The 11,985-nt window shown below is 39.6% G+C and overlaps 1 protein-coding gene across 1 annotated transcript; it reads left to right on the top strand.

Moving 5' to 3' along the window:
• The first annotated feature begins 5,524 nt into the window (after nucleotides 1–5,524).
• Nucleotides 5,525–11,649, top strand: LOC137201185 (immunoglobulin superfamily containing leucine-rich repeat protein 2-like). The gene is made up of 2 exons (XM_067616147.1): nucleotides 5,525–5,891; nucleotides 7,357–11,649. The coding sequence occupies exon 2, from the start codon at nucleotides 7,366–7,368 to the stop codon at nucleotides 9,514–9,516; it is 2,151 nt and encodes a 716-aa protein (XP_067472248.1). The 5' UTR covers nucleotides 5,525–5,891; nucleotides 7,357–7,365; the 3' UTR covers nucleotides 9,517–11,649.
• The last annotated feature ends 336 nt before the right edge of the window (nucleotides 11,650–11,985 follow it).

Genomic DNA, 11,985 nt, shown 5'->3' with positions numbered 1-11,985 from the left:
CTTTTTAAATCTATATATATATGCTTGTATTACCATGCAATGAAAATATAACCAATAAAAAATAAATGCTGACATGATATTCACTGAAGATATTTCTGTACGTCCCACCAGACAACTAAAAGATGAAGCTAAATTTACCTTAAAAAAACACACTTACTCTTTATGCACAAGGCCAGATTAACCTTCTATGGGGCCCCAGGGCAAAAGTTTATAGTTGGGCGTCTATTGACTCCCAGTATAGTACTCTAGAGCTGCAAGGATCGGTTGATTAGTTGATTGGTGGACGGACACACAAACACAGAAATGCCAAAGATTCTCTGGTACCAGCTTCTCTGTTGCCCCCCCCCCCCCCCCGCTGGATGGGATATGTATAACCTGTGATACTCTATTGACCCTGTGTTGTGCTCTGCTTTCTCCCAGGTGGCCCTGATCTAGTGATTGAGGGAGGACCTATAAAGAGGGCAGGGATTCTCCATTTTCCAGCCTTGGCAGCAGCTGTTTTGTGTGTAGTCTTCTTTTCGCGGCTTTATTTCTGTTAGGTTTAGTTCTTATGTGGGGTTAGGTTAGAGGGGAGAGCCCAGATCCTACGGCCCTTCGTGGGTTGGTCTGGGTGTCTCCTCTTCTTTTTGTTCTTTTTGGCCGGTTCACCAGCATTTGTTAGTATTTATTGTTGTTTGTGTTAATAAATTGATTTAACTGTGGTGAAATCTCCTGACTTTTAATTATGTTTGAGAGGGTCGTAACATTCTCAAATGTGAATATTTTTCCATGATAGTAAAACAACTGATCGGTTATTTAAAAAAAATAATTGTCAGACCTATTGATCATGAATATAATTGTTGTTTTCAGACTTGCAGTACTCCTAAGATGGCTTTCTGCGTGCAATGTGATAAAAAACATAACTGTACAACAAATGAGCACAATATAAACAATAATGTCTTAAAACCGGATTTTGACACAGTCCATCCTCAAGACCAGGACCAGAAGACGGAGGATGGAGGACCTGTCAAGAATGAATATTAGTACTTTCAGATTATGCAGATTCAAATGATATGGAGTCAACATGGGGCTTCTGTGGCCCCTGAGCAGTTGAGCAGTTGCCCATTTTACCCAGTAAAAGTCTGTAGTCCAGACTTGTTTATGCAATGATGGATATGATTTTTTTTTGGATTTGTACAAACTGGATTGATTCAGTGAATGTGGATGTGGGAAAACATGTGATATGATGAAGTCAAACAATGAAAGTGAATGAAAGGTTTGTTATTTTAACCTTCACTCATAGTATTCCTTATGTTTTACAAAATTACAGCTGCTTTATCAAACAACAACATGGCATCATGTTCATAACATGAAGCAAATATGCCTCACAAACCCCTGCTGTTACTTTTGTATGTTTTTCTTACAGATGAAAACAAAATATTGGCCCTGCAATAAAATCATTTTGAGCAGATTATAGAGCAGTTATTTGCAGGCAGCTGCTGCTACTTACTTGCATCGGGTCCCACATCCACATTAAGAAACTACACGTGGATCTCTTAGAGGTGCACCGTTTAAATCTGTTCATGACTTTGACTGTTGTCCTTTTCAGTTATGACACTATTGTGTTTCACTTCACTGCAGTATGTTGATGCAGAGACGTTCCAGGTTTTTCTGGTAATTTGCTGCCACCTACAGGACACAGAGCTGCTGTGTTTTGTGCTAACAGGAAGTGAGAGATAACAGTTGATACTGTTGTGCTCTTCTCTGTAGACAGATCTGAAAAATTGAATGTAAAATATTCAGTTTGTATAACAATATAATAACGTAAAGTATACATAAAGTAGGAAAAATAACGCAATATCCCTACATGAGTATATTATACCCTTGTGATATATGTATATTATTTTATTTGTTATTTTTCACTATTTAATTTACTTTCCTTGCTGATCATGACCTGCTACACTGAAGTTGTCACGAGTGTGTGTACGAGGCGAACAGGAGGATCCAAACGCAGGCATCAAATGAACAGGTCTACAGCTGGCAATAAGAAGGAAATCTAAACAGTCCAAACAGTCTAAATAAGTAAACAAATCCAGCAGGGCGAGGCAGGTAGGTCAAAAACACAGGTAGAAGAATAATGAGCAGGGAAACCAGTGACTGCAGATATCAGACAGGCAGAGAAACAGAACGGTTGGAATGCAAAGGAATTAAACATCATTGCTGAACTGGCAGGGATTGAATTAATCTGGGCCAGTATATATACCACTGTGGCTGATGGGATGATGAGAGGAAGGTGATGACTGGAGAAATGGAAAGTTCATTAACAATGCAAAGATCTGGGGAAGTAAGAAGGTGGCTGCAGGCAGGGACGGAGGCGGAACGGGCTAAATGAACAGGACTGAGGCCGTAGTCGTGACAGAAGTGTCGTCTTTGTACGGACTTGCTGCTGGATTGTTTCATGTCTTCATGAATTGGCAAAGACAATAAAAAGGGGAAGCAAGCAGTCTGGAATATGTCAATGATTATTTTTTGTGCAGCGTCAGGTTTAAAAAAATCACACTTGTTACCTCAGAGGACAAAATGTCCCTTCCTAAAACTGCTATAAAAATACTATATATTAATATTTTCCACTTTCACTGAGTTAAATTTTTTGACCAACATCAGTCCTGATCATAACAGGAATTTTAACCCTTTAAATGCCAGTTATTGACATGGTGCCACTATGTTTTTAAATGAAAAACACACAAAAAGTGAATTATTTTCCATACAGGTCTACTAAATGATAGTGGACACTCTTTTTTTTGGATTATCACAGTCTGGGATATGTCAGTGATTGGCAACAATATTGATTTTGATGCATTATTATTATTTTTTATGCAACGTCAGATTTAAAAATAAAAATCACATTGTGGAAAAACATGTTACCTTCCTTTAAATGTCAGAGTGGGAGGGGAATTATGACCACACACATACCTCCTACATCTCCTACATCCATATCAACACACACACACACCATTTTTGTTGCATACATTTGCTCCATGTGCTCCATAATGCAGCAGTAATGCCCCTAGTGGAAACCAGGACAACAGCATGTATTTTCCCCAGAGGGCAAACACGAGAAAATGTCTCAGTCTGGTGGAAAATAGTCAAAACTATAATTTTGAAGCCAGGGATCTAGATTGATGCATGATGTTATGTTTTAATAGGTGTGGGATTAAAAATGACAGTTTTAATGGGTTTCAAGGGGGACATTTTTGTCGTTAAGGAGCTGAGTGTCATTATTTTGATTACATAGTTTATTATAGACTTATTATAAGGAAATGAGGTTGAACTTCCACAATTGGACAAAAAAAAAATCTTACAACCTTATCAAATTTTATGCCGTATGCATTAACACAACCAGAATTATCACAAATTAAAAAGCCAAACATGTCCCCAGTGAGGCATAAAGGTTAAGCAATTAGAGGAGGATGTCAGAAACCCAGTTGTTTTAATGATACTGAGAGGTTTCAGGCAGGATGACGACCGGTGAGATTAGATCTCAACTAAATGAATCAAGATGTCTTCAGGAAATTCACCCGGCCATCTGCTTTCTGCTCCTGGTGCTCCAATATCTATTGTCTGTGTATTCATTTCAACATTGACAGATAATATCTAAAAAAGAAGTACTTCTACGTGCTTAATTTAACCAGATATGTGCATATTTACCTGCTACAGTACTTTACATGATGGATTCACAGCACCATGCTGATCTCCAGGTCGTCTGCAAGAGAACAGAAAGACAGTCCATCTGAAAATCTCTCCTAGGAGTTAATTTAGCTAAAAATACTTAGACTTCAGAGTCACACTTATTTATGAAGCATCCAACTCTTACTTTCAGTAATGAGGTCTACTCCTAGGAGAGAGTGTGACTTTGCTGTTTTACAACCACAAAGTATGACGTGTTCTCCTACATAGACGTCACTTAGCCTTCATAGAGCGTAAACAAAGCTGAAAACAAATAAATGTAGCCTTCTAAGTAAATTAAAATAATAGGTAGACCTAATGTGACTCAGCTGTGGGGAATCAGCCCCATTCAACCACATTATTTTACAATTCCCATAATATTGCAGCATCTTGCATATAAGACCACTGTATGTCTAATTCCCATTTAACCACACCTCCTGTTAACTTATGCTCCCAATATGAGGAGGGGAAAATATTAGTTCTGTAATCTCACACTGTTTGACATTACAGAACTAATAATTTCTAATAGCCTGCACATTGCAACACATTGTCTCAACACATCACCTCACCTGGCGCTCTGTGATCATTCAGCTGTTGAAATGGTTGCTTGCAACAGTTGTTATTGGACTTGCCTTCTTTGTTATATGTGTGTAATGATATTTTTAGACATACTATGTAATGGTTTTGCATGTAGTCCTCATAAAGGCCATTTATAATGGACATAATGATATTTAGCATGACGTGTTGCATTGGGATGTGAGATGCATTCAGATTGGAGCCTCAGTATAAGGGCTGATATGGTATTTGTGGGCCAGTGTTTATCTATGGTGGTTTTTTGGTTGTGTCTTACATTTTTTGTAGTATGTGTGTTGAGTCTGTACTTCAGCAGTAAGCTTTTATAAATCTATGGTCTTCACGCTTCAGTAAATTTCACTTTTTTACATGTAAATTGGAAGGAAGGGGGCACTTTAATTGTGGTCACCCTGGGGCACCACATCGTGTTAATCCAGGCCTGGTCACACAGCTTTAGCAAATGCACTCTAGCCTGATTAAATAATAAGATTTAAGACCAGAGAAAAAAATATTTTAGTTGTTGTAATAAAGTTGAGATTTATTGGTCTATCCAGCCAGACAGACATGACATATAAATTTTAGTCTGCCCTCAGTATCTGTACAAGCCCTATCAAACTTTGATTGCTGTTGCAAAGCTGCATGTCCCCCATTACAACATTTTTGGGGGTAAAAACGATTTTTCAATACATTTATTCTCTTATCTGTCTGAACACCTTCTCCTGGAAACTCTAAACAGGTCAGACCTCATCTGGAGCTTAAATATCGGCAGAGATAGGAGTGATTTCCCATGTTAAGAAAGTAGATAAGATGCTTCTACTCCTCGTCCTAAAAGTAGGGCCAAAAATGCATCATTCAGACGATATTTGCCCAGTTAGAAGAGATTAATTACTCTGAGAAGCTTGATCAATACTGGATGCACCTGGCGGAGTAACGTCATTTTACCCAACACTGTCGCCCTGTGACCAAAAGTAGTAACAGCACCGGAAACTCTGAATGTACTACATTAGTTTTAACAACAAAAAAGTGTAACACTTATAAATAAACAACAATGAACATATGTAGTAACATTTAAACAACTTTGAGAGCTAAGTTAAGCCCAAGGAGAAAAGTACAGGCTTATTTTAATAAATTTACCATCCGGCTACATTATAATTATACATTATACATTATAATTATTACTATTATTATTATTCATTTTGACTATAAAGCGACAATCAGCCCCCATATCAATCTTCATCTCCTCCTAAACCCCCTTAACAGTGATGGTCATGTTGAAGGTCGCTTCCCCTTTAAAACATTTTTTTTTGGAAACGTCGATACTGTAGTGCTGTCCATGCAGAGCTGAGAGGAGGGGTGAGACTAGGGTGAGGAGTGGGGAAGAGATAACTCAGACTGACAAGCATCCACAGGGATGAGAAACCCCGGAGAGGACACACGTGTTTTCACCATGTAGAAGCCGAAAAGACGTACGTGCGGACTCTGAATTTCTCCACAAACTTCCAGACAGCATGTAGCCTGAGCTGCTGCGACTGCAAAAAAAAAAAAAAAACCCAGCGACTGACGCATGCGGATTCCTCCCCAGAGATTAAAAACGAAAAGGAAAAAAAACGCAGGTAAGCATGTCACCCAGCTTCTCTACGCAGATGCAGAGGTGAGGAGAGGGATCTTCTTTCCTCCCCGGATCAATTTTTCATGTGCGACCCTCGAGGCTTTTTTTTTTAACAGGGATGAACTTTGGTCCTGTTGTGTCAGATTACAGTGACAGTCATGGAGGTGTGTTTCTTATCTAGGGGTGAATTCCAGCGGTTTGCATGCAGCAGACCTGACCGCTGTAAACAAACAGCGCGGCTGCCTTTCAGCACCAAGGACAGAGCTCCGGAGGCTGCTGCGCAGTTTGAAACCAAAAGCGTCTCCCGATGACACAACATGCAGAAATACTGTGTCCCTATTTGAATAAAACATGGATCAGCTTATCAATGAAGCGCACAGTCAGAGATTTAAACCAAAAAAATCTGATGTCTGAGCTGTGAAATTGCGTTTGCACCATTTTTTCCCCTGTTTTCCCAGACACCACAGGGCCTTCTGTATTCTCCTTTCAGGCAGAAATTCATCTGACAGGATATAAAGCTGTCTTAATGCTAGTCAGAGAATAAGAATGGCTGGATAAAAAAATGGACACCTTTATTAACAGAGTGACTGGGTGTGACGCTGAGCTATGAAAGGTGAAAGTTGAGCTACTGTGTGAAAATGCTCTAAATTTGACTCCTCATTAGGCTTCTGAATGTTTGGGATTGACAAAATTAGCTGCTCCAAACTTCCAGTAATTAGGACAGTCTTGTTAAAAGTGGATTCAGACAAAAAAAAAAAAGAAAGACATACAGTATTTTCTCATTTATCATGTCAGATAAGATACCTGACATAGATACATATCTAACCATGCTGATGGTTTTAGAATGCACCTCAGAGTCGACTGTTTATAGGAAATATTTCCAGTGAAAGCAGAAACGACGAGGACAGAACCTGGACAAAATAAAATAAAAACTGCCTCTGCATGGCTAAATACTACAGTACTACAGGAAAGTGAGAAAATATGTTTTCTGTCATTTGTCTGAACCAATATTTTAAATGTCAGATTGCCAGTAAAATCCTTAAAAAAAAAAGGAAAGGAAGCATCCGCCTGGTAAATTAGCTGTTAGACTGCATACTGACACATTTACAAAAGGGATATTTATTGACACAGTCTGCACTCTACCAGCTGTCAGTCTGGCTGACAGGACTGATTTGCCTCTGATCATAAAAAGTCAGGCTGTATTTCTTGAGTTCTGATATCTTGGCGATCCATTAAATATACAAACCCCAGACTCCCAACAGACTCCATTTTCTGCTGCGTCAGCTGCAAATAAAGGCTGAATTTGAGCTATTGTATGTCTTTATTTTGCTTTGATGCTCTATTTTCTTAATGCCAAAACAGTTTTCTTTAATATGCCTATTATTTTGATCTTCTACTCTTAATCATTTTGTATAAAACATGCAAATTAATCTACTGATTGATAGATGGACTGTGACTCTGTTTTACAGGAGCAGAAAATGGCAGCCGCAGACATCCTGTACTTCACTTTGTGGATCGCCACGTTCTTCACCACCGGACTCGGATGCCCTGAGCTCTGTTCCTGCTCAGATAAATACAACCGTCATTTTGCAGAATGCTCCTACAAAAGCTTGGCTGAAATCCCAGATGGTTTGCCTCCCAATGTTACAACTTTGAGTCTCTCAGGTAACAGGATCAGTTTGATACCGTTAGGAAGTTTCGACAATGTCACCCGGGTGACGTCTCTGTGGTTGGCTCGCAATGAGCTCTTCTCCATCGAACCAGGGGCGCTCTCGCCCCTGGTTTATCTGTGTAACTTTGACATCAGCTACAATAAAATTGTACACTTCCCATGGGAGGATCTGCAGAATCTCACAAGCTTGCAGCTGTTGAAGATGAACCACAACGAGATGGTCAACCTGCCGAGGGACGCCTTGTCCAACCTCAAAGACCTGAGGTCCCTCCGTCTCAACAATAACAAGTTCATAACCTTAGCTGAGGGGACGTTTGATGGCTTAATCTTTTTGTCACATTTGCAGATCCATCACAATCCTTTTGCATGCACCTGCTCCCTCGACTGGCTCAGAAACTGGATTTCAACATCCACCATCTCAGTCGCAGATCAGAATTTGATCACTTGTGCAACTCCAGAGAAACTTAAAGGACAAGTGATTGGGAAGTTGCCTGAGTCAAAGTGCACAAGCCCAAATGTCACAATACGAATGGAGTCAAATATCCATGTCACAACTTTCTACGAGGACAGCGCTTTGGTCTTGACTTGTGAATTCAAAGGAAACCCAAAACCACTGGTCATGTGGAGTATTCACAGCCAAAGCCAGAGGCAAGACCTGGCTTTGTCATTTACTGAGGATGACTCAGCAGAATCAAACAAAGACTCCTTGCTCTCCCATAATCCCATCAAAGTGTTTAATAATGGGACTCTAATCATTTCATGCCTCAGGAAGGAAGACGGCGGCAGCTACAGCTGCTCTGCCACTAATGAATTTGGTAGAGCTGAAGATTCTCTGTCAGTGGAGGTGGTGGCTAAACCAACACCAGCACCAACACCTGTAAAGGAAATGACCACAACTCCCATTTACACTAAAACACACCCATCTGTACACCAAACAACAGACAAACCAACTGTTTTTGATTTTGTGCATCTGCCTGATTTAAAGAGAAAAGACTTCATGAACAACAAGCCCACTTTCTCGCCTAGTGTAGAGATCAATTCTAAGTCTTCTGACGTGGTCACGAGTAAGCCATTACGTGCTAGTAAATGTGGCGTGACGGCTAATACAAGATATATTTCAAGTAATGTCTTTAATGGGAGCCTGGATGATATCAAGCAGTACACATTTGACTTTGGTGTCATTGCCTTGGGGGTGTCAGAAACAGAGGCAACAGTACGGCTCAATCCTCTTCTCATACCCAGAGATAAGAGCGCCAACCGCGCCGCTGCAACATCTGAGAGCTTTGAAAGTGACAGCGAAGAGTCTCATGACCCCTCAACCTCCGAAGAAGCCCCTTCGAATGGCTTGTATTTGTGCGTCACTGCCGACCGCAAACACTCGGCTGTGCAGTGGTCGCGGATCAAGGAGGGCGTCAACACCTACCTGTTCGGCGGTTTACGCCCCGGCACCAACTACTCCCTGTGTCTGACCTACAGAAGGGAGGACTGTGAGGTGCAGGTGATGTTCACCACCAGGAGGAGGGTTCCCAATCTGCTCATCATCATCTCGGTCAGCATCTGCCTTCTGACCGTGTCCACCGTGCCTCTTCTCGGTGCGACGTGCTTCCACTTGGTGTACAAATACCGCAGCAAGACGTACAAGTTGATCCTGAAGGCTAAAGACCAGTATCACATAGAGAGGAACCTCACCACCAACTTTAACATCCACGCACCCCACACTGAGTCTCAGAGGAAGATTAACGGTAGCCAGCTGGACGAGGAGGAAGGGGAGACGGAGAGCATAGACGGAGACAAAGAGGCGGATACAGAAGAAAGTGTGGTGACTGAATCTTTTGCTTTGTCTCAGTACAAAGGGAATTTAGACGACTGTGAGGCAGGATCCGAGTATAGTGACAGGTTGCCTCTGGGGGCTGAAGCAGTCAATATTACATGCAACTACAAATATCCAAATCAGTAAGTCTTGACTGTTTCTGGCATAAAAGATTGTTATAAAATTATTTGGTTAAGGGGTAAAACAGGTATTTTTCAGTTAGTGCCAATGGTGTGGGTTCTCATAAATGTCGATGTTTTTCACTCTGGTCTGACAAGACTCAAAATGCATACACTCGTTTTAAACCACACCCCAGGCTGTACTGTAACATTCAGTGTCTACCAGCTGCCAGGCTCATTTGATTGTCGTTTTCCAGTCAAAACTGAACTAGGTCTGGTTTTAACCCTGTTCTTTCCATTCCTCTTGCTGCTGCTCTTTGAATATTTTTTTGTAGCTGGAAATATTTTCCAACTTCCACAAGCAACACTAAAAAGCAAATGACACAGCAAAGTGTTCCGCAGAGAGAGAGAAGCTGGTTGCACCAGTTTCACCATGTTATTAACATTTAATAGCTGATGCCTTTCAGCTAGAGGCCTTCCAGGCAGGAGTCACATTTAAAGGAATAGTTTGAAATTCTGGGAAACACCCACCGTGTTTCTTCCTGCTTCCACTTTAATGCTAAGCTGAGCTAACCGAACGTTGGCTCTATATTTAGAACGGACATGAGAGCGGTATCGATCTTATCATTTAACTCTACGCAAGAAAGCCTGTTTCCCTCGCTAGTCCTTTAACAACAACTCACTAACAAGCACTCGGAAAGTGTGTATCTTTCACCACAGCTGCACACTTTTCCAAATTTATTATCATAATAGTAGAAATATTTTAAACATTTTTAATGTGAATCTGAATCAAAATACACATAATGATAGACAATCATGGGATGCATGTATGAGATACTGTACGATGTAATTCATTCAAGTACGTACAGTAGTTCATGGAGGATGTCACAGTCATGGCCATGTTCCTTGTCTATGGACCAACTTTCAATGTAATTTCAGTGAAATCTACTAACACATTTTAATGATATTCCACTAGCTAACAAACAGACAACATGACCTCATTGGTGAATCTGTTCTAACACAGTAAACATGAAGGCTTATTGTTGATTTGTGCTTCTTGAACGATCTGAAACTGTGAAATGTCTGATGTACAGCTGCAAATATTTGTAGCAACATTTTGAGAGTGCATATAACCGATGTGCTGGCACTCCTTGGACACTTGCAACCAAATAAATTTAATTAATTTTTTTCTTTTTAAGTCTCTGTATTAGCGTTTTCATCGTGTTAATTGTTTTGATCAGCAAAAGGACAAAAGGACTCTTATTTCTAGTGGTAGAAATAAGAGTCTCTGCCAGGAAATAATCCATTTTACAAACTTTAAACTTAAATTATCACCTCCATTTCTATTTGTTCAGAGCATCTTTGTTAGATTTTGTTACTAATAAACAGATAGATAAAATAAGGTGGGAACACAACACATCAAGCTATTAAGCTTGGTTTGACAACAAAAAAAAAGGTATTAAAAGAAATATTGTAATAAATATACAGCAAAATAAATGTAAACTAGACGCAGACAGCAGTAAATGGTTTAACTGTAACAGCAAAAGATAGCAATATTCTGCTTTTAAACTACTACATTTGTGCTGTCACAGTTAGGAGTAAAGTAAGCTTAAACATACAGAGATGCAATCCTCTCATACCTCCAAAATACTGGAGTATAAATGTTTAGTGTAGTTTCAAAGAGAAAACTATTGTATCCTGAACTACTGTGAGCTAAAATTACTGTTTTCCTGTTGTATTAAACTAAATGGGTGTTTTAAATACGCTCTCTGTCACTTTAGTAAAATGTGGACAATTTAATTCAGTATTATCCACTAAGTTTACTGCCGTGTGTAACAGTAAAAGCACTTCTGAGCATGTATGTGAAGTAATTGCTCTGTTGTATCTGGGTCATGTGTCCATCCTGTTGTGTTTCCCAGAGTACTGTGTTTGGAGACCTGCATGCTGCTTGTTACTGTGAGTCACACTATGCTGTCTGTGTACATATCCTTGACTCAAATGCTGTACTAACTTTGGGTCGTTATTGGCTGCTGTCGTTTTTCTTTTCTGTTTTATACCCTTGTAATACAGGAAATAATATGTTTTTACTAAAGTGTTAATGTTAAATATCCTCACTAACTCTCCTAATCCTATGTGCCTCAATAAAGTTTTGACAAAGGAATACTGAATGATTGCTTATCTCTCTTTTTCTCAACAGCTTAATGACCAATATTTTAAATAACTATCTAATTAGTTAATTAATCAGGTAGTTTCTTACTTTTCATTTACATGTCATGCCAAACATTTGACCCATCTCACATGAGATCACAAGACATTACTATATGTCAAACATCAACATGTTTTCAATATGAACCTCCAGCAATTAATTGGTACAAAAATAAATTATCACAACATTCATATCAAATGTGTTGATGTTTAAAAAAAAAATAGTTACATGTTAATTTTATCCTATGGTCATTACACAACAACTACCACTATATGGAGGATCAATAAAGCC

The sequence above is a fragment of the Thunnus thynnus genome, chromosome 1 (assembly GCF_963924715.1).
Source record: "Thunnus thynnus chromosome 1, fThuThy2.1, whole genome shotgun sequence".
Classification (NCBI taxonomy): domain Eukaryota; kingdom Metazoa; phylum Chordata; class Actinopteri; order Scombriformes; family Scombridae; genus Thunnus; species Thunnus thynnus.
Note: the sequence above shows the minus strand (reverse complement) of the source record. Positions and strands in the feature narration are given on the sequence as shown.